This window comes from Micrasema longulum, unplaced genomic scaffold (assembly GCF_059751315.1).
Source record: "Micrasema longulum isolate JH-2025_06_02 unplaced genomic scaffold, ASM5975131v1 h1tg000326l, whole genome shotgun sequence".
Lineage (NCBI taxonomy): Eukaryota > Metazoa > Arthropoda > Insecta > Trichoptera > Brachycentridae > Micrasema > Micrasema longulum.
The window spans coordinates 120,828-148,589 of NW_028277530.1; the positions used below are offsets into that span (position 1 = coordinate 120,828).

The window sequence follows — 27,762 nt, forward strand, 5'->3', positions numbered from 1 at the left end:
CTAGCCTCTAGCATATCGCACACGGCACACGTGATCAGCATCCGGTAAAGACACTTTAATGGTTGCAAAAATTCTGGTTTTCACTGAATATATAACATTCTGAAATATTTTTTCAAATATATATATCGGGTGTTAACATAAGTTGTGTCCATTTTTTCCAAAGGAATATAACAAGAGGACACAACCAAAAAAAAAAATTACAACAAATAAGACAATAATGTATTCTCCTTCATTATTTTTTAACAAATTAGTCAATATTATTGTATTACATGTGTATATGTATTACATAGCATCTTCACCGTACACTGCACGGATATTGCTAGCAGCTTTGACAGCTTTATTCTTTCGATCGAATGTGAACAAAAGGAAGTGTAGAAAATGCTCACTTTCGTCTACTTGACATTTCATTTTGAAGCCTTGTAATAAAATAATTTAAAATTCTATAATGTGAAAGCATACACAATATCTTCTTCTTTTGAATGACGAACAACCTTTACCATTTTGTTTTACTTTTGGTGTTCATTTTTCAATTAGGAAAAAAACAGACACAACTTATGTTAACACCCAATACATGCAAATATTTATGCGAGAAAGAGATGCAAGGAAGGCAAATTGAAATGCCATCTATTACGCTCTTGTAACATGTCTTATTTAATTAGATATCATTGGTTGGAGCGACAACTACGTTAAGAATGGTGTACTTTCAAAATTCTTATCAAAGATGGATTAATTCAAAAACTTATTCCTACATTGCAACACAAATCTTTGACTGTGGAAGATAATAAAGTGTAAACTAAGAAATATATTTTAGAAACCAATATTTTATGGTACACAATTATTATAAGTATAATTTTTATGTAGGTATTGTAAATATTTATATCTTGTGCATGTACATGGTAACATGAATTAGTTATCAATGATAACTTCTCATATCTACATAATTGTAGGAATGGCAGTACTTTGACATATTCAATATGAATACATATTGTACTTACGAGTGTGTATGACAATTTATTGTTTCTGAATAAAAAATACATTTTCGATTTGTTTGTTTTTTTTTAACCTTTCCTATTTGATGTCTGTAAAATATTTCATTATGTGATTCGTTAATAACATATTATTTTTTTAATACTTTGTAAATTATATTTAAATTTTTATTATTATTAGTATTGGTTTTAACTATAATTCATTTGGTAGTAATGATTTTAATTATGTTAACAACATAGTACAAAAAAGGTCCCAAACATTAATGCTCCATATTACAATCATCTGCTACGTGAAGATAACGAAACAGTCTTACGCTTTAGGATGCCAAAAAAACCCATTATAATTAAAAATACAAATCTTTCACATTGCTACTTATTTTTATTTATTGTTTTGACAAGGGCAGTTTATGGCTCATTCAAAGATCAAAGCCAATCAAAACTGACAATGCGTACTATTCAATTAGTATGTTTGTCTTAGATGCATAAGTTTTTAAATTTATGTACTGAATTTTAAATACCCATAAGTGGCGATTTGTGTCCTTTTGTAGCTGGACGATAATACTCAGTTTGTTATAGCACTCGGTTACGCTAGGGACCTTTTGTCTAGGTGGCCTTTCCCGGAGACCACAGTTCTCTGGATCTCGGAGAGGGAGTGGAGTTCCTGCAATGGAAACCTCTATTGGTGCTCTTGCATTCGGATCTCCACATGAGTCTCGGGTAATTCCCATGAGCCACTGGTCTCCAGGATATCTGTATTCTGAAGACTAAGCTGAGTTCCTGCAGTAAAGACACTCAACGTGCAGGTTAGCACTGGAGTGCAGAACTCCGCTGAAGCCAATGAGGTGTTGGTCTTCCTTGAAAATGTATTACATCAGTATATTTGTTATAAGGACTTAGAGCCGTTGGTTTTACATTATTGGTATTTTTACTGTAAGTAATTATAGCTTTTCTGATACTCTATCCGCTGTCGTCTAGTCGTTGATTAAAATCGTAAGTAATGTATTAACAGAATGTTTTTTAGGTGTTCCTGCCAAAAAAATCAATTGATAGTTTCACAGATGATATGTATAAGAAATTACAAAAGAATAGAATTTATTTTTGAAAGATAAAAAATGACATTCCAATACATACCTATTATTATGTTCTAGAGACGTGTTATGAGTATGTTGATTGTCTTTAATATGTAAAGTATTTCCAATCATTATTGGGGGCGTTTAATGCATCATTTAATGAATGTCAGATGATTACACTATTGTCTCTAATGACTGCAATTAAACAAATTTATACATTATGTCATCAGAAATTACGTTTAAGTATATTATCTCTTATGTTTCATGGAAAACATTTTTATAATTATGTATTAGGGAATTATCTGGATGTCATTGTTGAATACCTCAAACATTGTACATACAGAATATGGCTGCTACTTTCATACTTGCATTGCTTACGCCAGTAAGAAAAATAAATATGATTATTGAATTTTTTCCTATCTTCATGAAAGCACATATCGACTTATGGATAGAGCCAGCTTTGTAATATGTAGATAGGTAGATAGAGATAGACGAAAAGTTAAGCATACCATTTTGAGAATTGTCCAATGTCATATAAAAATAATATTCAAGCAAACACATTTTGCTTTAATTGCAATTCAGTTAAATTGTAAATAATTTTGAAGGCGCCACTATTTATCACAGAAGCCTATTTAAAATACCAAAAAAAAAATCTTTAATTTTAATTTAGCATTGAAACACAGAGTTAAGTTTCTGCGCCACCTATTTGTTGCTTATGACGTAATGAAAACACATATTGAAATGTCGATAGATCAAAATTTGCCACACCGAGGTAGATAGAGATAGTAGAAAAGTTAAGTACATCATCTCGAGTGTGAAAGCACTACAATTAATGATATATGTATCGATGAAGATAGCGTTTGTAATTGCAACTCAGGCATAGTAAAATATTACAGTGTAGAACCTGGGACCTGAAGAATGATGTGCAAATGCAATCCATTATACTACAAGGTATAATTATCTCCAATCGATTTCCCTTTTTGCGATTTTTACCCGAGAGTAGCTATTGAGTTCAAATACTCTTCCAAGGGTTCTATTCCACACACAGAACTGTATGAATAAGAAAAGGATACCATAAACTAGTAGCAGTGTTTCTTAATTATTATTGCAGGATGATCCCTCTTTCTATTTAGAATGATGTCAGTTTAGCGATAGTATGAACTATGGTCGAAGTTTATGGCATTTCTGTAAGGCCATTTTTAATTAGTCTTAAATAACCATGCTATAAAATGAGTATCAAATATGTATTGAAGAGTAGATTTCGAACTGGACGGCAAAACTACCGGGGAACAATATTCCCATCGATGAATTTATATATTCAATAATTTAAACTTTCATTGTAATTTGGCAATTAATTAAGGATCGCTGAAGATCAGGCCGAGTGGAGGAAAAAATGTATTGCTTTACTGCTCACCGATACCCAGGATTGAAACTGAAGAACAAAAAACACCTTTATTATACATATTTCACTATCAATAAAAATATGAAAATCATAATTAAACTAGTTTCAACCTTTACCTAAAAATTAACTGGTTTGTTTTGAGATACCTAATACAGGTGTACTCATATCTCTGTTGTTAATTATCCATAATAGGAGGTTAGTAGTAAGTATATGTAATAAAATTTTGTGCAGTGATGATCTTTCATTGACATTAGTTGTACGATGAAAATTGGTGGAGGAACTGACGGTAAAAATGTGTCCCTGGGTGAAGGAAGTATTGATGAAACTGAAGGAGGGTGGGGTTATATTGTGTGTATAGGATTTTCTATTGTGTTTGTGAGTACAAATTTTAAAATATTTGACGTATGTATTTTATTTACCTATATGAGGAGCAAATCTAAAAATGATTTGTCACATAAATATAGCGCTATAAAAATTAAGAAAAACACATTTTGAATGAATAGTGTGGCCTTTTCACATAGATTAAAATAAACCAATATAGTAAAATTATCAATATTCAAAATGAACCTATTTTTATTTCAAATTTGGTCAAATCGCTTTCTAAATGTTTGCTCCTCATATATACATATTATATTAAACAATGTTCAAGTCAAAGGCGCCAAACCACAATTCGGGAAAAAAGCGGTTTCATTATTTTAAATGTATTGCATAGGTCATTATACACATCTTGGCAAAAGGATTTAAGTCAATAGATGTTTGTGGTTTAAATCCTTTTTCTGTAAAGTGTATTAGACCTACGCACATATTTGAAATACTGAATCTCCTTTTTTTATTATTGCGGTTTGAAGCCTTTGACCTGAACGCGGCCGGCATAAATCTTTTTAAAATTTAATTTATTTTCCCCTCCACATGCAGATCACCTGTTCCATAAAGGTAAGGTTATCAGTCTCACACTTCATATGCCAGTCCAGGAACAATGAAATATTGCAGAACAAACAACATTTGAAACCAATATTTCACAATGTTTTGAGTATGTCCATATCACAGTGTGTAAAGTAGCCACTTAATCCAGCCAATGACAGGTCATAAGCCCTGTAAATGCCTAGACTCCCATATTCCCTTCTCAAAAATGTTTTCAATCAATATTTCACGTCCATCCTGCTAGAAATCGAACTCAGGACCTCAAGAACGATAGAGCGATCTGTCAACCACTTCGAAACGAGGCCGACTTAAACTTAACTTCATTTGATTTCATTTTTCAGGATTTTTACCGGAGGGCAGCAATAGGGAAGATTCATAAACTATTCATGAAGTATTCAGCAAATATTATTAAAATAATTCATCATGTTTTCAGCTTCATATGTCGGCCTTGTGGTGTAGTAGTCAGCGCGTTTGCCTACAATTAAAGAGGTCTCGGGTTCGATTACCGGCATGATTGATATAAAACATTTATTTAAAAGGGTGTTTTCACACTAGAACATTTCATAGTCCCTGGACTGGTACCTGAAGCGAAGGACGGACTATCTTACCATCGTATAACAAAAATGATCAAGATACGCTGCGATTAGTGTGCCAATGCAGTGCCCTATGCACCATTAGGTGCGGGAAGGGAATGATGATGATTAATCATGTTTTCAGATAGTCACTATTGCTCCTATGTCTTCAGCTGGATTACTATTTAACGACTTTTTAGATGATTTGGGACATGGATCAACTCCCATGACAATTGTATTTGGAGTATTCAATGCTGCAGTTTCATTTACAGGTATTGGATTAGGCAGTTTTATTCTTAAAAATACAATATCCTTTTCAGACCCGGCTAACACGATCGTGCGAGTCGATAAAAAAATTTAAATCTCGAGAACGCTTTACAATTTTCGCCATATACCGAGCCGATATTCACCGTGCGGGTCCACAGTCCTCATGGAGGAACTTCAGCCCTACAGGAAATTAGATACAAAAAATGTTTTCTTGCGCGGGGTAAAAATTAAAGCATTAAATTGTGGGGCAAAGTTTCTTGAAAATATACGAAAAAAATAGTAAAAAATATTTTGATAAAAACGCACTACTTTGCATGACGTCACTGGTTCATGTGAATCAACCTATGATCTGAGAGCTATGGAAGATTTCCGGTCTGCTTGTCGTTTCTGGACCAATGGGAAGAACTGAATGAGAATAAGCGGAAATGAACCTCTGACGTTACACGCGGAGTTATTTCAAAAATACAAAACTTTAAAAAAGCGTAGCGCTGATAATACGATATATAAAAATTAAAAATTATATTTTTGACTTAGTTCAATAGTCTATTTTAACAAATAAAAAACCACTGAACTTCCTCATTACTCTAAAATCTAAAACTCTAAAGGAATTAGTTTCAAAAATATATCGCTAGGGGTGTCAGTGTCAGCTATCAAATGTCACGTCGCGCCGTGTTGGAGGTCGAACTCTGTCACGTAAGTATTTTATAAAAAATATAAACATTCATTATTTAAGTAATGTGCCATGTAATTAGTGTAGTTTACATATGCATTTAAGTGGTTAATTAGTTTTCAAAAAAAGTATTTGTAATTGTGACAGTTATTTACGACAGCATTTACACTAGCACGAGCGTGCGGGCGGGGACGTACATCTGACATTACAATATTTATAGAGTAATGACATATTTTGATATTTTCTACGTGTATTTGTAGTTTTTTTAATCATTTATTCCGTATATTAAATGATTTTAATGCTTTACATAAATTTATGTATAAACTATTCATAACAATAATTATTATTTTCATGAGATGCTGTCAATGAAGCAGCACCAGATGAGGAAGGATTCGACGATTTTGTTCTGAATGTGATTGGAGACGGAAACATTTCAGAGATGGACTGATCAAGTGCAGAAAATGAGGACGATGACCTTGTGGAAAATATCCTTAACTTATTAGCAGATAGGACGAAATAGAGAAATAGCTGTCTCTTTTTTGATAGGTATTTCACAATTATTCCTCTCCTGAAAAGATTAAATACTATTGGCATTTACGGAACTGGCACAATCATGGTTAACCGCCTAAGAGGTATTAAACTAAAAGCGAACAAGCTTATGCGACAGGGAGATTTCCAGCAACCAGTTTGTGACGATATTGTTTGCGTCAAATGGCGAGACACGAAATCCGTTGTGATGGCCTCGAACTGTACTGGAGTTGAACCTGTTTCAACAGTCAAAAGGCGACACAAGCCAACCAAGGTACACGTAAACATACAGGCTCCACAAGTGATAAAAAATACAATAAACTAATGGGGGGTGTGGATATATGTAACCAGTAAATTGAGTACCATCGTACTTGAATATAAAAAAAATGGACACAGAAGACCATCGTACCATTTTTTGACCTAGTTTTGTTAAACTTCTGGATGTTGTACTGTTGAGACGCTCAAAGAAAGAAAATAAAAAACCCCTAGATTTATTGGCTTTCTGTTTAGAAATTGGAGAAGCCCTAACGAAAACCCCAGAACGAAAGCGCAGGGCTCATGAGATGAGTGAAGATAATGAGAATGATGAGAATATCGTATTCAATCATCATAAAATTTATACAATCTGCCTATTCCAAATCTAAGGTACGATGGCTATGATCACTTGGCAGTGTTTGACGATGAAATAACTTCCCCAAGAATTTGTTGTTTGGAAAATTGTAAAAACTGAACAAAAATAAAATGTGAAAAGTGCAAAATATACCTTTGCCTTTCACGCAATAAGCACTGCTTTAAAATGTTTCACACAAAAAAACAAATCATTTTGAAATTTTTTAATGTTTTAAATTAAATGTCTGATATTTTTCACTATACAGTTGGTTTTATTTAAATTATTTTTAAGACTTAAAGATATGTAAGATTACTTTTATTTGTATGACTATAGTCCTGACCAGCACGATCGTGAGGGTGGGTTTTTCAGAAACTGGATTTTCCGGATTTTTCAAATATTTTTTTTGTCTCATAAAAGTCTTAAAAAAATTTAAATTTCAACAAGTCTGAAAGGGATATGAAACAAATGTGTTTTTTTTCTAGTTCACAGATTTTCTAGTTCAAATGCTTTACAGATTTCACTCACAATATTTATGGATACCATTTATTTGAAAGAAAGTCTTCCATATTTCTTTCTCATAATTTTTTTACCCGTCTGCTGCAATAAATTTCATAGATAATATTTATTTTTTATTTCTTTGTCACATTTAATGTTTATATCTTTTTAATTTATGAAAACTTAATTGGTCTTTTTATGTTAAAAAAATGTTGTTTTTAATACTTATTTGTGTGTGTATGTTTTCTGAATAAAATAAAATAATAATAATAATTTAGATATCATATTTGGAAGTTCAATTATTGGTAAATTGGTAGGATAGTATAATAATAAAATAATTAATTAATTGTGATTTGTGTGAATTTGTGTATCTGGTAAGCATGTTTTCAAGTGATGGAAGGCTAGAAAAGATGTTGAAAGGAGACTGAATGCGGTAAACAAAATGAATGGCACACTAAGCACAGTTATTGTTAATAAAAATATGTCAATCAAAGGGAGACTGGCAGTGCAAAACGGAGTTTTATTCCCAATACTTATGTATGCAAGTGCACGGAACTAGCAGAGTAAGAATAAAAGCAGAGTGAATGTGGTCGATTACTTAGACGAATGTGTGGGATATATATGTATGACCGGGTTACGAATGATGAAATCAGGTGAGAGTGCAAATCCAAGACAGGTATAATTGATAAGATTAAGAAAGGGTCACTGGGATATATTTTTGTCAGTTAAAATAATGGATGATGAAAAAATGGTTTAAAAAATATTTATGGTGAGAATGAACGGTTACGTAGTACGAGAACGACCAAGGAAGACGTGGCATAGTCAGATTAACCAAGATCTTAAGCCTGGTCATGTCAAAAGCACACGCAACCGTGGGACATGTATGCCAATTTGTATAAATAAATAAATCTGGAAGAAGCTAAGAATGTACGTCAGTGGCATCCGTACGCGCGTGGCAGTCCATCCTATCTGCCTATCCCGGTCGAAATGGCGCAATGATAGGAGTAATGAATTCGTAAAGATTACAGTATTTTTCAAACTCACAAGGGACGAAAAGTCCAACATTTTAGTATGAGTTATTCTTCTTCTTCTTTTGGTGGAATGCCCGTGTTCAGACGTTGACTCCATCATGTGCCACGAATTGCACCAATATCCTGCCTGTATTGGTCAAGATGCTTTAGTAGCTGGAACAACTCCCCTACACCGAACCTGGTCTAGTCGTGCATGTTCCTTAGTCAGGAAAGCTCCTTCCTATCCAGCTATCGTTTTCCTTGAACTTTTTCCCATATTTTAATTTGTAAAACCTTTACGAGTAATTACACACTTTTTTTTCAGGTTTACTGACAACATGTGCCCTCAAACGTTTCTCTCTAAGACAAGTTGGATTGTTAGGAGCATTTATGTTCTCGATAGGATCGTTTTTAGCCATTTTTGTGAATTCAATGGCCACTTTTGTATTTGCTAATGGATTTGTCCAAGGTTACAAATAACATATTTATTGTGTTTATTTTTGATTTTATTATTTACTTTAATATTTGACAGCTAAATACTTAAGGTATAAAATTTTAGTGAGATATCTTTTGCTTTTAGCTCTTGGTTTTGGTATTATGATTCCTATAAGTCTTACAAGTTTTAACCAATATTTCACAAAAAAGCGCGCTGTTATGATGAGCGTCTCATCTGTCATTATCGGAATAGCTGCTATGGTCTTTCCGATGGCAATCGAACTGATGATGGAAGAGTATGGGTTTAGAGGAACTCTGGCATTATTGTTTGCAATTAATTTAAACCTCATACCGGGAATTGCAGTAATGCGTCCTATTGATTGCCCAAACACCAAGAAAAAGATAAACAAACTGAGTACGTACCTATATAACCTTGCAACTTACTTTCCATTTTAGAATATGGTTAATCGAAATAAGAATGTTTTATTCTAGCGATCAGAAAACTGAGTGGTATAAACGATAATTCTCATCATGCATTAAATAAATTTAATTATAATGTCACTGATTGTGCCAAAGATAATAATAGATCAGCAAGAGACCCTCTAATCCATAAGTCATTAGATTTAAAATTGCTAATGGAAAATAAAGGATCCATACTCAGTGTGAATGTGGAGAGGAAATCTTCTCTCGTTCCAGTAATGAGAAAAATATCACTAGTTAGCAATGATGTTTTTGAAAACAACTTGGCAAAGGCATCTTCACTACAAAGTCTTGGAAACTGGACTAGTAACGTTATTGCAACTGAGGTTGTGCCATCTAAAGATGGGAAATGGTAACAAATAAAAACTTTTTGCTAAAACGTATTAATAGATTTTAACATTTGAGTTTTAATGTCTTAATACATAATATATAATTTGTTTATAGGACGGTTTTGATTGACTACTTAAATCTGAGTTTGCTGAAGGATCCAGTTTATGCAAACATCTGTTTTGGGATAACCATGGCGACATTTTCTGATGCTACGTTCTTTACTTTGGAACCAATGATGCTCAGCTCTTATGGTTTTGATAAGGTCTGTAAAAGAACTTTGTGGTTTGATAATAAAAATGTATTTTTGTTTTATGGTAGTTTCGCACATTTTTAGGCAGAAGTCGCTTATTGTATCACCGCTGGCGCTGCTACCGATCTAGTATCAAGAACCGCATTTGTCGTCATAAGTTTTTATTTTAATTTGAAGAGCAGAAATGTTTTCTTTATTGGAAATCTTTTTATTGTCTGTTTCCGTATTGGTGAGTTTTTATGGATTTCCGATAATGTTTAATATGACTTTTCATATATTTTTAAAATAAAAATTTAATTGCAGCATTCGTTTATTTTACTGGATTTTATGAACTGCTGATTTTGACTGGAGGACTGGGATTCTTTAGAAATTGGTTGCATGTTAATGTTCCTTTGACGTTTGCTGACTATAGTGGTCCTTCTCGATTTCCGGCTGCATATGGCCTCTTCATGCTAGTTTCAGGAATGATATCTTTGATTTTGAGTCCTTTGATTGGTAAGTTTGACTTAAAAGAAATTCATTGCTAATTCCACTGACGGTTTAATAATTTTGATGGTAACTAACATGTTCTTTTTTTAGGGTATTTGAGTGACATTACTAAAGATAACGTATTTACCTTAAACGCTTTAACCATCTGTTCACTGTTATGTACAGTTCCTTGGGCAGCAGAGATAATTTATGAGTATTTTAAGAAAAAAAAAGTAATGAATTGAAGAGTAGATACAGATGACCAGTGAACATACAAATATAATAAAAATATAAATTTATTATGAAAATATGTGAGATGTGACCAAAAATAAAGTATTCTTCTTATTTAAAAAATAATCTTTTATTAAATGTGTTTTTCTCGATGTTCTATTTGGATGCTGAATCCATCTTGCCGTTTCAAGATAATATCCGCCTGTAGTTTGAAATCTTTTTCTGTGAGATCTGATAAGATTCTATAATTCCTCAGGACTATTGAAAGCAATACTTTTAGCTTCAGCATAGCGTATTTCCTCCCTGCAAAAAATAAATACATAAGATGGTCTGAAAATGAATATGAAATAAATTCAAGAAATGACTGTTTTCATTACCAACGCAACTCCTGGGTCCTGCGCTAAATGGAATGTAGCTGTAAAAGTGTCTATCCTGAGTCCTTTCGGGTAGGAAGTTATCAGGATCAAACACAAGAGGATTCGGGAATACATTAGCATCTCTGTGCATTTTTAATGTGGCAATAATTACTGTCGTTCCATTCGGCAAAACAAGATTTTTAGAAGCTAGAACAGAAAACATTAATCAAATTAATTAATTCTGATTGGTAAATAGCTAATAAAAATGAATAATTATTAAGAAAAAAAGTAAATTTCAGTTAATAAATTAAAGTAAATTAGTATTCCAATCAACTCAACAAAGGACTCCATGGAGTTGGGATTGGTGTCTCAATTAAATGTAACATGAATAAAAAAAAATGTAATGCCACATTTGCACAATGCACTATTGTCCTTTTTCCTAGAAAAAAATCCAGTTACTCAGAACAGGACCATGAGAGTTGTATTAAAGTGTGGTCCATATGGTGCCGCCAAATGGTTTAGTGGCTATTTTTTTCATTAAATGCTGGCATTCAACTGAATGGCTAGGCCGTTGGTTGAATGAACGTTAAACCAAAGGGTTGAACGTTGGTGAGCTTCTCTGATTTTGATACAGCAAAAATAATAGTATTATTTTTTTATTAATTATTAATTAATTTATTTTGTTATGTGAAGAAGTAAGTGAAATAAGGATAGTTTGGTTAAGTGAAATAATTTAAAAAAAGATTTTTTAGTCAACTTAATCCTTAACTTAACCTTATAATTAATCTTTAACTTAATAAGTTAAGTAAAAAAATTAATATTAAACTTAACCTAACCAGGCGGCTTTTGGTTCGGCCGTTTCCAAAGGGCTAGCTTTCAACCTGCCAACACATTGAACGTTAAGTTACCTTAATTAATTCAACCAACGGCCTAGCCATTCAGGTGAATCCTGGCATTTAATGAATCGACGGAGACACATATACCAGGATTAAATTTAAATTAGAGAAATTAAATATCCTTGATATTTAAAAGATAACCCTATTCAATACTCTTGACTTAAAATCCCTTAAAAATGGACATTGTTGATAAAGAAAAAAACATTAAACTTGAAGTATTGTCCAATACGGGATTTATCTCGAACACGGTTATTGCTATACCGATTTTAATTAAACTTGACCCAGATGTAAATATTTTATGTCTAGACCTATTTATCACCTAAGGTAACATCTTGGTAGAGTTTTCTGGCTATCACAGGAACTGGAGGATATAACCTTAAAGTTTCTAAGATCACTCTTTCGAGATACTTCATCTCTAGGGTGTCCTGGAAGGTAACTGGTCTGTCTGATGTGCCGAATATGTCATAAAGTTCTCGGTACACCTTGGCTTGGATATCCTGATGGATTCCCAGGAGACAGAGGACGAAACTTGAACCTGCTGCAGTGGTATCGTGACCCTGTAAAAAATAAACAATTATTTTATACTAACTAAGGCTAACTTTTAAGTTTATAAATATATATATATAAATTACTTTTAAAAAAACTCTCATATCTAAATGTATTTTGATTCGCATTTTCTATATCATGATGTGAAAAATTTCAACGCTCATCAGTTCATGCTTTGCCTCTTTATTCTAATTCTCAAAGCACCCTCTTAATACCCACCCACAATTCCTCTTTATTCTCTAACTCAAAAAGTGTCCATGCGGCTCGACTGTGGAATCATCTCTCATCCACTATCAGAGATGTTACTATAGTATCTCTGTTTAAATCACGTCTCAAGAAACACATCTTTTCTCTTCTTAATCTCTCCCCCTTTCCTCTTTCCTCTTTATTCTTTTACCTCATTGAATAATAGTATTGATTTAAGGTTATTTAAAAACACATACAATTATTTCTATTTTTGTATATCTTTAGCTTTTTATTTTTATTTTCTGTTGAATATGTTTTGCGACAACTACAAAAACGAAACTTTTATTTTATTGTTTGGTTGTTAGAAATTGTTATTTGACAATAAGCCCGCAAATGTACAATTAGAATTATGCACAAAAAGTTGAATAAATAAATAAAAATAAAATAATCTTTGATAACTTTGTGTATATTTGCGATATTTTATTTACAAATATATTATTTTTTTCAATAAAGTTGTAACGGAGGCATTAAGGGAGACTAGGGTAGAGAAATCGTATATATTTATTGATTGCACGCACTTTTCTGCCCTAGGGAAAAAAATGTGCGTAGAAAGTAAATTCGTTAAAATAGCGTAGCTGACAGGGAGTCCTCCAAGGGTGCTATTCTGAACCACTCTCGTGGCACGAGAAAACGGTTTTTAAATAAAAACCGGTATGTAAATATACGAGATAATACGGCCACCAGCCTAGAAGTCTATTACAGCTGAGGGTGAAGGTGAGTTTTCTCCCTCAAAAAAATAATATATACTGCAGAATAGGATCTACGATGCGATACAGACGGGTGAAGTTATATTTTAAATTTTGTGGCGTTCTGCGGGTAAAATAATTTTGAGACTTGATTGCTGCTCCGGAACGGAAAAAATTGTGTCCCATATTTTTAAATAATAAAATGAATAACCTTCTAAGCCTCTATTTCAGAGGATTGTCAGCAAGTGAAAAAGAGAGGACATGGTATGTTGTCATGAAAAATACACCAAATTAATGGGGAAAAACTTCCTTGGATTTTTTCTTGCGACTGTCGGGAATCGAACCCACGACGCCAGCTTCACAATTGGCCATCTAACTAATTGCGCCATAGCGCCTCCCCTGTTTTTACTACACTAGATTAATTAGTCAATTAGTTAATCAGTTTCCGAATGACACATAATTTTGATAAACTATTATTAAATTGCGTTATCCCAAAATTATTCAATAACCTGCTGAAGACCATTGCATCGGTCAGATGGAATATCTTAAAATGATAAAAAAGAATATACGAAATTCACATAGGCATTTATTTTATAAATTAGTTTAAAAAAAATATTAGTACTATAAGAAATTAAGTAATTTTAAATATATTAATTGAATACGTATTATTTCATTGAAATAAAAGAAAAATAACTACGTGTGTTTATTACAGGTACTAATATATTTTTTTCATATGTTTTTATTATTTAATTGTGTCTTTTCTAATTGATTTTATATTAAAATGTGCTTTTTATTATTTAAATGAAATGATTTTTTACTTATGAATTTCAAAATAAATATAAATTGTATCTGCTTTGAAGAAAAATTACCTAAAACTAAAATTTAGGAGAAAACGCGGTCTCACTTATCTTCAGACAGACGTATTCCCGTAATTCCTCCCTGGATTATAGCACTAGAGCAGTTATTTTTAAACACACTATAGATATTGACCATTGGCGTGTCTCCATTGTTTAACCTTCTTGATAAATTGTTTCTTATGGGAGCTCGGACCACCCAAAAACCCAAAAAAGCGCACAGTTTTATTTGCCGTCTTCGGACGTACAGTATACAAATATGATATATAGTTTTGAAAAACGAAAAATGTACTGACACAAAAAAAAACTTATTTTAAAACTCTTTCTTTAAAAAATAGGCAAATCGGCGAAGTTTTAGGGGGCGGAAAACAGGACAGCAAAATATTGATTTTGTCGATTTTAGTTCGGCAAAGTTAGTCCAACGTGCAGTTGTCTTTTTCGCACAGTATTGGTAGGCTTTTGTGAGAGAGTAAAAAAATATTGAAATACCCATTCATCAAAAATTCATTAAAATTGTCTGGCATCGCATATATAACGATATAATAATATTGTGAGATCTATGTGTAATGAATGTGTGTATGTATTTATTTATTTCGACGGCTTACGCCTTTGACAAAGAATAAAATAATATTGAAAAACAATTATAATGAAACAAAACACTTGAATACAGTATAAAAAATGTAGATACAAAAAAAAAATCAGCAGAAAATAAGGAAATAATAAATAAAAATTAAATAAGAAATTATACCATATTTATGCAGCAAATTAACAATAAATAAAGGGTATAAATATAAAAAGTATTGAAGTAACAGAGGCAATGTATCATAGCATAAACAGTAAAACAAGTAAAATTATATCACTAATACATAAAATCACTCATAAATTTTTAATTTAACTGCTTCATTTAACATTTATAGTTAAGCTCTTCAATCGGAATGTTGAATGTGTTATATCTAAGATTTTGAATTCACAATGGATGAAATAAAAAAGTCCTTAAATTAAATGAAGGACATCAATATGTTACGGCAAGATAAAAAAAAACATAATTTATTTTTTAATTTAATAAACTCCTTTTGAAGCAGTTTAAGATCCGAGATCTCCCGGTACAATAAATAAGAGTGATGCGCGCTTACTTTGAGGCATTTAAAAAAGCAAAAATGCCGCCAGGTATTTAAGGGTTCTTTTCCTTATTTCCTGCGAGAAATTTTATTACCTACCTCAAACATTATTGTGTCAACTTCTTCTTTAATTTCATAGTCTGTTATATCCGCAGTGCCATTTTGGGATGCTTCAATCATGAGGTCCAGAAAAGCGAGCCTCCTTTTTTCACCTGCCAAAGTAATATAATGTTTTAAGTTATGTCATTTGGACAAATATTTTCCTCGGTTTTTGTTTACGCACGAGAAGAAATTGCGATTATTATTATTGCATGAATTCATTCGACGGTTTCGAGTTAATGATGAAATGCATTTTTATTATTTTTTTCAGCAATTGAGACCCCTCGATTGTATCAAACCACGGGAGTCACATTGAATGAAATGTTCAGAAAACAAGATTTTGATATTTTTTAAACATGATAACTTTTAAACCAAATGAGATAATTTTAATCTTTAAAGAATTTTCTATAGTAAAAAACGATTATTTTGACAATAATGGTACATATTATAATAGCGAATCTGGGAGTAGTGATGTTTTATGGATTAAAAGAATTTTATTTCAACGTAAAAAAAAAATATTACGACAAAAGTGGACTTTTGTGTTTTGTTCACTCATAAAATAGCTTATTGCGATAATTTCTCCACGTTTAACTTCAAAACGGCAAAAAGTGGACTCATGTTTTTTATCCTCAAAGGGAAATATAGTTTTTACTGCCTATTTGAATGGTTTTTATACATCAACAATATTTTGAGTTTGTCCAAATTTTTGTGGATAAAGTAAAGTATAGAATATGAAAAAGTATGAAAAATTCAGGCGTTGCCTAGTATGTAGGTGATATAATTCAATTACACGAATCTCATCCGCATTAATAAAAGTTTCAGCTATTTAACTTAACAAACATTAAAAGATGAAAGAATTGAAGGGATATAGATGTTCAAATATGGGCAGAATGGTGAATGTACATGAATGAACATATTACAACAGAGATGAAGAACATTTAAGAGAAGGTTATATGGAAGTCTAGGTATCTACAGGGCTTATGACCTGTCAATGGCTGGTTTTTGGTTTCTCTTTAACTTCACAAACATCAGCAAATGAAAGAATTGAAGGAATATAGATGTTCAATCAAGATCAAATATAGGCAGAATGGTGAATGTTACACAGTGTGTAAAGTGGCCACTTAAACCAGCTAATTACAGGTCATATTCCCAGTAGATGCCTAAACTTCTCTATTACCTTATCTGAAATGTTCTTCATCTCTGTTGTAATATGTCAGTTTTCATATATGTTTCGTAACGCTTTGATAGCCATCTTTAAATTAACTTCTGTGGTATTTATCAAAAACAATTAAAATTATTACGTAGTAAACATTATATTACATCATAATTCTCGTTTCCGCACTTAATCGTGGATAGGGCACTGCATTGGTACACCAATCGCAGCTTATCTTGATATTTTTTTGTTTCTTGAAGGTAAGTTGACAGTCTTACGTTTCAGGTGCCAGTCTAGGGACTGTGAAATATTATATTCTAAACACACTTTTTTAAATAAAACCTTTCGTATCAACCATGTCACGAATCCAACCCGAGACCTCTTGCTTGGTAGGCAAACGCGCTGACCAGTATACTACGACGCCGACTATTACATATTATATAAAAATATATTTGTAAGTGGATATATATTTTTTTTAACAAGTAAAACATGCATGTATCGCCATATTGAAATTCATTGCAACAGATGGGTAAATTTTTTTTAGAAGAAAATATAGAAGTCTAGGCATTTACAGGGCTTATAACATGTCATTGGCTAGTTTAAGTGGCTACTTTGAATACTAACATTCACCATTCTGCCTGTGCTTAAACATTCACAAATTCTCAACTCTTGAATCTGTTGACTTTTGTGAAGAAGTTTTGTAAAAGAGCTCAAACGTTTATCGAAGTGGGTTAGATTCATCTGGCTAAATGATTTCATTGAGCTTTATCATTTCACGTCTAAAAAATTTACTTCTTTTTACACCAGTTAGTTATATCGAAAATATTTCAAGTATCTCCAAATGTTTGTAGACAAGGATAGATTTTTTTGTTCAATCGTTGAATTTGCATTTTCTTAATAAAAAAAAAACGTATTTTTATAACAATACCCTTTAAAAAAATTGTATGCACATTTTTATGCACGTTCTTTTGTTCTTGTTTTGAATTAATGATAGAACTCCGTTACCTTCACTTATAATTATTGTTATGATAACTACACAAATTATCCCTTTTTCGTAAACTTGTCAAAGTAGTTCTTTCCCAATTGGATGCAACATTCGTTATTTTCTAACAATGTTGAAGGAAATATTATATCCTTGAGAGCGTTCCAATATTTATACGTTTATAAATTTTCATTGTTATAGTGGATGCACCCATTTAAGGGATTTGTGTTCCAAACTAAAATATTTTTATTTCTCATATCGTTAAACACGATACAAAATTATTTGAAGGGTGCTTATTCAATAAAATATAATGAACACAATTGCACGATTTCACAATTGCACGGCATTACTGAAAAATGCATTAAATGTAATTCAATTTGTGGAAATAATAATAAGAAGAATACGTTTTTTAGTTGTGACAACTTAAAAAAAAAAAAACTTATTATTGTTAAAATACGATTCCACCAAGAAATTTCCATATAGAAACTCAATCTATTCTAGGAAATATTTAAGTATGGGGTATCATTACATTAATATACCATGATTATTATACAGTTCTAAGAAAAATCGCCGAATAACTGTTTGCGCTTGCTTTTTCTAACTCTTAAAAGACTGTGGTAAACAATCCCTTTACGTGCGGAAATGTAACATCGCTTTACCACAAGCAAAAGATGGAATATTCTAAAGCTCAGAAATATGAAAAAAAAACGTGGAGACAAATAGTTTAATAATTCTTTTTCCATAATTTATAAAAATAAACATAAAATTTAGCCCTGTTGTAGCAAAAAAAATATAAATCGTTAATCGCCGCTCATAATTCACGCATGCGTCCTTTATCAATGTCAACAACTGACTAAATTTGTTTCACACAACACCGGCTACGGTGGCTACAAAACAGTGTCTCTGTCTTTTTTGTTATATGTTCTATATTCGCGCTCTCTTTAATACAGATGTGTTGCTGTATTTGCGGACATCATTCTTCGGGTAGTAAGGTTAAATATTTTTGATTGATTTGGTGCTTATTTTGTAGAACTCCATATTTCAACTTATCATATTAGAAATCAAACACTGATTTGAGACTACTGAACACTTTATTTTATTTTTACAAATATAAAAACAACAACAATTGTCACGGAATTTTTATTTTTATATTTTTTGTATTTGTAAAAATAAAATGAAGTGTTTAGTAGAATCAAATCAATGTTTGATTTCTTATATTATAAGGTTAAATATTTTTTGTATTAAAATCGAGTATAGTTATACAACTTTTACTTTTTAAATCCAGTGTGAAAATGTCAATTTAAAGATTATAAAAAATGTAACTTAATCATTTAAAAAAAATAAGAAAGACATATCAAGTCTTGTATCGCATGTCCACGAGTGTGACATCACAGCCATACAAGAGTTAAGAATGAATCAACGGATTATATTAATCAGACAAGTACCTTTTTGATATAAAAAAGTACAGTACAAGTTTTGTCAGTCAAATGCATAAAATAAATATTTATGAGTCACATAACTTCTATTTTATTTAGTTAGTGTCAGGTGTAATAATATGTGACTTATATTGTTAGGTGCAACTCATTACAAATTTTTTCTTACCTACGTCATTTTCATCAATTTCATCAATGTCATCTTTAAATCCCTTAATTGGGTCATTCTGAGTGTTTGATATTGGTGGTTCTTTTTTTAATTTGATTAATTGTTCTTTAGTCTCATTATTACTTTTAGTCTGTAATTTATATTCGCTTTTCTTTCTCCGCAGCACCTAAAATATGGAAATACTAGGCTATATTTGTTGAATTAGAAACAGGCATCAATAAAGATTATTGTTTCACCTGATGCGGACATTTTAAAAACACTGTTTAGGTTCAAAATAAAACATTACAATGACTCTAATCTGTTGTTACTTTTAATAATAGCAGGTGGATAAGGAGTAGATCTTTTTACATACCGTAAATTATTTCTATGACTAAAAATTGACTAGGTTTTAATTGTGAAATATCTTCTTATTTTTTTATTATTATATATTATTTTTATGCTTTGTAATTTATATTTGTTAAAATTTTCCTATTATTATTAGTATTTACATTTTTAAATTATAAATATTATATTTTCAAATTCATATTTATCCATAAATTTTTATTATTATCGGTTTATTTTCTAATTTATATTTAATTTTATGATATTATTATTATCTGATTTTTTTAACCATCAATAATAAAAAAAAACATGTAAAAAAGAAGGTCCTGCCTAAACAAAGGAATTTCCAAGCTAGTCGAGACCTGAAACAAAAAACCTCTACATTTTAAAATTGTTAAATAAATACAATATGGAATTATTACGTTTTTTTTACATTTTTAAAGTAATACGGGTAAATGAAATACTGTCTAGTAAAAAATTTTTTTTTTTACTTATTAGTAGAATTTTTTATTTTTTTTAATTTAAAATTTTTAATGCCCACAAAAACGGTCATTGCATTGGCCACGCCCCTAATACGTCATATAATGTTATTTTTTAACTTTGTTCCTAACCGTTCAAATTAATGTCACGAATCTTGACGCGAAAATTATGAATGCCAAACAGGTCTCGTTTTTCTAGTGACATAGTTTTTTTTATATATTAAAAAAAAGTTATATATGAAAACATTTCTCCACAATATCCAAATTGATTTTGAAAATACAATTAATTATTCTAAATCCATTTCATATATATTTTTATCGATATCCGTATTATGTGATATTTCCCTATTCTTTATTCAAAGTGAAGTTCTTTAAATCAAATACCATTGTGAAACAAATAAACCATCAAGTGCGTCGTTTCCCCGTAGCGGTAGGCTAAGATAATAGAACGCCACAATATTATATTATCATTCTAATATTTTTTACATATTATCATGCACGCACGCCGATTATACGGACTTTTGACATTTCAACCATCAACTACGTATTGAATTGTTCATGTCGTGTCTTTCTCAGTCATTCTCATTTTCTGTTATCATCTGCAACATCTCATTTGTGCATATATTGTAGTTAGTTTTACCGCACATTTGCTCGAAAGATATAATTTTAACTTCATTTACTATTTTCATTTATGTATAATACTTGATTTTGAAATTCTGTACTTCACATTTATAGATTAGAGTCGGTATCTGGGACTTTAACCACCATTTTCATCGTAAATTAATTTGTTGAAAAAAAAACAGTACCAAGAGTTTCTCGACATAATTATAATATCTTCTAAATAAGGTACGAGTGAAACGATAAACGTGATACAAATAAACGATAAAATTAAATTTAGGCTTCTTAATAAGTGAGTATGTTTTTTAAATTCCCTTTTTTCGCTTGATTGCATAGCAAAAATTAACAGGCTATTGCAAATATAATTAAAATCAAGATTGTGACCACATTAATGCATTTTTTACTAAGTATCTATACTTTACCCTGTTCGTCAATCCATGAATGACGCTGAGAAGTTTCTTTTGTTGTTCGGCAAATGATGTCATGTTGAAAATAATATTTGGACGTAGCCAAAATTTGTAATGTCTCTGGTGGATTATATCACACATCCTAAAATAACAATTGTAATAAAATGTTTAGTTTTAATATTTTTTTAGTCGGGACATGAATAGTTGTAAATAGCCGTAATAAAAAATAAACAAAAAAAAATGTTATTATGTCCATATTTTCACATTTGGTACGATATAAGTATAATATTTTTATAACGATTGTTTTAATAAATAATAATAATTGGTGATTTTGCAGAGCTTCGTTTTGTAAAAAGTCACCTAAATATTTCCACAATACTATTTTTGGTATGTGTATATATATTTACATATTTATACACACACAATTCTGGGTTTTATCCCAAGGGGGAGTAGGTATATTATTATTTATATCACTACAGAGATGGGTAGAATTTTTGTTTCAAGATTATGGATATTCGAGCGTTTACAGGGCTTATGACCTGTCATAGGTTGGGTTCAAGTGGCCACTTTTATGTAGAATTCTACAACATTCCCCATTCCGCTTATAAGCGAATATCCATATCGGTGACATTTTTGGTTTTTGTATATATGTCATGAAACAAGGAAAGCTTTCACTAGCGCGTTTGGAGCGCCATAGTAATTAATTTAACTCGGATAGAGTCTTAGCTACATAAATAAAGTAATTTGCTTTAATACTTAACCTCAATATCAAATACATAGTCAAGTCAATGAATCATGTATGTTGCCAGTGAAGGCATACGGACTAGAAACTATGTACGAGTATGTGACACAAAAACGTAGCCAGAAATTAAAATGCACGAAACAATCCATGGAATGACAAATGCTCGATGTATGTCTAAGAGAGAGAATAAGAAGTGAATAATTGAGGCGTTGAACAGGAATCGTAGATATCATGGATCGTGCAGCAAATTTAAAACGGCATAGTAGTGGGCAGGACATTTGGCGAGACAAAATGATGAAAGGTGGATATCCAAAATAATAAAGATCATAGGCAAACAAAAGAGGTGTTAGAAGACCATAAAAAAGATGGGTCGATGTCATTGTTTCGATAGCCGCTAGCAAAGACCCTTATCCAGCAGTGGAGAGAAAAAGGCGAATGGTAGTGAGGTTCTTTTCGATATGTTTTTCAAAAAATAACGAAGCAGTTTACAAATATCCACACAAGTTTTACACGCACATAGCCAAAATATCATTTTTGACCCTTTGTGGAGTTAGAAGTATCATAGTTAAGGTGACGATATTCAATCTTAAAATAAAAATAATTATTTACTAAAAATACACTAAGAAAAACACATTTAACTACTTTTAAACCCCCTCCCCCACACATATTAAAATTTCGCAGCTTACATAATATATACAACTCAAAACAATCTGTATCATAAAGGACTTGATGTTTAATGAGTTGTCAAAAGAGATTAGGGATGCTGTGTTCATCGCATCATTACGTGGGATGGCGATGATTTTCGTTAAAAACAAACATCCATATAGGTAGATAGAGTGTCATCGGAAAGCGTCTGAATTTTATGTTTTGTTTTTGAAATATTTTTTTATATTTTTTTATTTGAGTTATTAGTTAAGTTATAATTAGGAAACTAGGTGTTTAAATTTTATTTGTACTTATCTGTAACTACCTAAAATAAGTACGTTATATTATATATACCTTCAACTTTTTAAAAATCATACCAGTCTGACGATGTCGAGAGTGGCGAGAGTAACAAAATCGGTTATTGGTCGATGAAACTAATGGTGCCAACTTATCTTTCATTAAACAAATATATATTATGAATTATAATGAACTTTTACCAAGAAATATCACTGACCAATTGAAATGTTTTTGGTATATTTACTTACTTCATTACTGCCATTGCATAGTCAAATCCTCCACTTTCCTGTGAAGTTTTATTTATACCCATCGCCGTTTCTGAAAATCGGTAAATTCTATTTTCAAAACCATAAAAAAATTAAAAAATATTTTTTGTGATGAGAATTCATACTTGATAAAGAAGCTTGTATAGCTTTGAAACCGGTAAGTAGAAAAAAAAAGCGTTTAAAAACAATGTGGCTCATATTTATAAAACCACAAAGTTATTGTTCCAAATATAAAATTTATTGTAAAACATTAAGTTCATAGCCATAACATATCGTTTATTTTCTGAGCGTTATTTGATCTATGTATGTATAAATGGTAAATAATCAGTCAGAAATATTGTAGAACCTACAACGGATTTGATTTTATTTTTAAATTCAGCTTTGCCGGGATTCAAATATTTAAGATTTTTTTTAATCATCCTATTATCAGCATTGCGTTTCAAAGTGTTTAGTAAGATTAATAAATCTTTATTTTAAAGTTCTTGTCTTTTGGTTATGCCCAAATGTTTTGCAAAAGTAATGGTCCCCGCAACATAAGTAAGTGTTCTGAAGGAGTCTCTATAAATACAAGGAATTCAACATTGTTGAACGATTGAAATATTTGTTAATTAAAGGTACAGTCGGTGTTCCTGGCTTATAATACAATGTAGGTCCCATATATAGTAGATTTAGCAATTCTGAATACCGATACGTCTGATCTCAAGATATACCTGAATACATCGACAAAAATTGAAAGTTCTTTTAAGGCTGTAATGTGATAAAAAGTAAGCAAATTGTAAGATTTTGCCATTTTCAAACGCCGTTCTTTTAAAATTGCTCCATTAAAAAATAATCATCATTAGTTGCGCTACAGCCCGTTGTGGGCCCTGGCCTCCTCCAAAATTTGTCTCCATTCGTCCTTGCACCCCGCGGCTCTTCTCCAGTTCATCAGGCCAATCACTCTAATGTCACTTTTCACATTATCCAGCCATTTAATTTTGGTCTGCTTCTGCTTCGTCTGCCTTCCGGAGTGGTATAAAGAATATTTTTCGGGGTACGGTTATCATTCATTCTGTGCACATGGCCCAACCATTGTAATCTTCTTATTTTGATGAATTGCGCAATGTTAGGTTCACAATACAGTGCCTATAATTTATGATTAAACCGTCTCCTTCACACTCCGTTTTGGTTGATAGCATCAAATATCTTCCTTAATAATTTTTTTTCGAATATTAATACCATATTTTCATCTCTTTTGGTCATAACCCAGCATTTGGCACCATATGTTATGACCGGTCTGAGGAGAGTTTTATAAATAATGGTCTTAGTTTTTCGAGTGAGCAATTTGGATCCCAGATGTTTAAACAAGCCATAATTACATCTGTTTGCTGCCGATATCCGTGCTCTAATCTCGGTACTATAATTGTTATCATTAGTCATTTCAGTACATAAATATTCAAAGGAATTGACATTTTCTATGTGGTGTGACCCAACGTCAATTGCCTATTGTACATAGTTTATTTGTGACTTTCTCGCAAATATATATAGTCTTAGATGTACTTATTTTAAGACCCATGTCTTTTGCAGCCATTTCAAGTTTTAAGAAATCATATTTTAATCCCGGGACAGTTCTGGAGATTAAGTCTAGGTCATCTTTAAAGGCTAATATCTGGGTGATCTTTCTAAAAATACCTGTTGTTTCTTCTTCTGCAACTCTTATGGATTTTTCAAGAGCAATAATAAACAACAGGCATGCCAGTGCATCACCTTGCCTTAGAGCGTTGTACGTCTGGAATGGATCCGATTTGTTGTTTTGAACCTTTACCAATCATTGTGTTTTAGACATTTTCATTTTAGTGAGTCTTATTAGCTTTTTAGGAATCCCCAATTCCACCATCAAAAAAATAAAGTAAATTAAATGAAAACAATTATTTTCTATTCTTTTTAAAATTTTGTATAACATTACATATTTTCAAAAAGAAATACAAGTTTTTTAAACCATATAAACTTTGCGCTATTTTGCCTTTAATTCTGGGTAAAATTATTCCTTCAATAATCGTTTTAAAAACATTTGGAACATTTAAAATCAAACCCTTTTTAATGGAACGATGTTTTATTTCTTATTTTATAAAGAATAGTATTTTGGTTGTAAATATTAAATTTCTACAGTACATATGTTTTTTACCAAAAATTTCATGCCTTTCGAGTGGACATAATGTTTTCAATGATACAAAATTTTGGAATACCTACCAAGCAAAATGTCCACAGTAACAGCGCTGAGGTTGTCGTGAATGTCAAAAGTTTTGCCAACTTCTGTCTTGAGCCGCTCACACAAAGCTCGACTATTGCTGTTGAATACTCCCATAAAGGACTTCAGGATATTCAGATGAAAAGTAGGAGCAATAATTTTTCGATGTGATCTCCACTTTTCTCCTAAAAAAATATTGTTTTAATATACAAGGGCCACAAGTACTTTTTCATACAAAATCTCAGCAAATTATAATCAGAGAATAATAAATTCATTTGATGAATTTACACATATTATCACAACAGATATGGAAAACTAGATACATCTTGGCATTTTTAGGATTTATGACACAGCATTGTCGGGTTTAAGTAATCTGCGTACTTATGTTTGCGAAAAAAATCATATGTTGACTTTTGTTGAGTACTTTTAAAGATTTTGTATTTTTTTAAAGAATTTTTGTTACCGTGGTTAATGCTTTCTTTCTTAATTGTTTCATTTTCATTATTTTTTTATTTCTTTTTGTGGCATTTTTTTAAAAGCATATAATAATTATGTGACGTAAATCAAAACTGTTTGTAAGATTTCTAATAGTATTCGTGACATCAATTTTATGTACAATGTAGAAATAATCACTTTCATTATATTTCTATTTATTTATATTCACTTACATTATTATATTTACAAATACGCCCAAATGGCTTTAAAAAACAAAGTAAATTAAGATGAAAATTCACAAAGATAAAAAAAAAACATGCTTATTTTTTCGGAAAATACAAAAATAAAGATGAAATGATATGTTAATACAAAGAAAAAACAATACAGAAGTAATTACAATTTTAAACCAAAAGACCTGGCTGAATAAACATTGCACACAAAATAAACGCGTAATTAGTAAATTAGTATTGGAACTTAATAAGTGGAAGTTTCTAACACTGCGATTTGGCGCGTTAATGAAAACCTAATTCAATAGCAACGGACTGTCCAAACAATTGTTTAGTATTCTTAATGATAAAATGATGCCGTGTTAGAATTATGTAATCAATATTTACTGACCTGTACTAATAAGCAATCCTTCGCCCAGCCAAGGTTGGAAGAACTTGTATTCATCAGATTTGTCTATGTGAACATGACTACTGAGGATGACTTCTATATCGCGAGGATCCATAAGGAATACAGCCAACTTGTTACCAAACCAGGCTCTTCCAACTGAACCATAGTCTCTGCTTATCTCCATTAGTTTATCGACGACTTCTGCAAAATAAATATTTATTTTTATTTGTAAATCGTGTAATATATAATATTGTTTAATTCAATGCATAATATTCCTGTGCAAAAGAAATAGTGATCATATTCGTTAAAACATAACATAATTATGATAACAAAGGAACAAACAACATTTTTGTAGTTTAAATAAAAGATTTAAAAAAATCAAAAATGACAAAATAATATTTTTATTTTTATTATTCCCTTTTCAAAGCTAATGATGCATAGGGCACTGAATTGGTATACCAACCGCAGCGTATCTGAATTTTTTTGGTTAAATAAAGGTAAGATAAAAAGTCTTTCGCCTCAGGTGCCAGTCCAGGGATTGTGAAATATTATTGCATAAAAACACATTTTTAAATAAATATTTTATATAACCATGTACGGAATCGAACACGAGACTTTTTGCATTGTAGGCAAATACGCTAACCATTTGAAAACGATGCTGACAACAAACCAACTTTGAACAAACATTGAAGTTTTGTAAATCAAATAAAAAATAAAAAAAAGAGATAAATTCAAACGAAGAAGATTTAAATGAAACATTAAACACTATAATTTTAGAAAAAAATATTGCTTTAATAATTCATAATTTATTCTTTAATAAGTCATGTTTACAAATTGATTAGATTAATTGAATACATTTTATGTTATCAGGAAAGTATTAATTCCTAGACTTCAAGTTTCTAATATCATTTTTTTAAATAGGAGTCGGTTATTTTTGCCTCGCTTATTATGTACAAAGCTTATATTATATACTGCAAAAGATATGTTACTTCTAACTTCTCTAACCGTAGTGTGAGGATCTGGTGGGATAATCGGCTGTGGCTTTGTTAAGGAACTTCTCCGCATTTGCTTCAACAGGAGGAAACCACAAAAAAATAATTCAGGAGAATCTGGATCGTTGACAGACATCAACGGACCTTTCGTTCTAATATCCTTACCTGAAGGTTTCTTTCCCAGGACGATCAGGGCGTTTCCGAAGAATGGTACTTCCTGAGGTCCCGGGATGAGGTTGCCGAGGCGGAAGATCCTGGATTGTTTCTGCCACCAGTGACAGACATAAAGGATCAGGAAGCTGATAATGAGGCCATAACACACGTTGGATTCCACTCTGGAATACTGCTCGGGTGTAATATCAGCGAACAGGAACATTTTAGAAACAGCATTCAGTTCAATTTAGTTACTTGTCCCTGAAATGAGCTTGCGGCGATAAAACACGTAAAAAGAATAC

The 27,762-nt window shown here is 31.3% G+C and overlaps 2 protein-coding genes across 3 annotated transcripts; one reads left to right on the top strand and one right to left on the bottom strand.

Annotated features, from left to right (window-relative positions):
• LOC148282461 (cytochrome P450 4g15-like) lies at positions 1–27,762 on the bottom strand. Its single transcript, XM_088225045.1, has 12 exons — positions 27,473–27,762; positions 26,319–26,516; positions 25,268–25,450; positions 23,021–23,090; positions 21,104–21,230; positions 19,264–19,429; positions 15,527–15,639; positions 12,297–12,534; positions 11,103–11,288; positions 10,879–11,028; positions 1,505–1,593; positions 1–99 (listed from the first exon to the last, which is right to left on the bottom strand). Exons 1-12 carry the CDS (start codon positions 27,681–27,683, stop codon positions 1–3), a joined length of 1,830 nt encoding a protein of 609 aa, XP_088081171.1. The 5' UTR covers positions 27,684–27,762.
• On the top strand, positions 5,844–10,811 carry LOC148282462 (uncharacterized). 2 transcript variants are annotated; one of them, XM_088225042.1, is made up of 8 exons: positions 5,844–5,911; positions 8,857–9,000; positions 9,112–9,381; positions 9,459–9,798; positions 9,891–10,038; positions 10,111–10,255; positions 10,330–10,521; positions 10,606–10,811. In XM_088225042.1, the coding sequence occupies exons 2-8, from the start codon at positions 8,922–8,924 to the stop codon at positions 10,737–10,739; spliced, it is 1,308 nt and encodes a 435-aa protein (XP_088081168.1). In that variant the 5' UTR covers positions 5,844–5,911; positions 8,857–8,921; the 3' UTR covers positions 10,740–10,811. The 2 variants fall into 2 exon arrangements, with proteins under 2 accessions (XP_088081168.1, XP_088081169.1); XM_088225043.1 differs by lacking the exons at positions 10,111–10,255; positions 10,606–10,811 and having other exon boundaries at positions 10,330–10,499.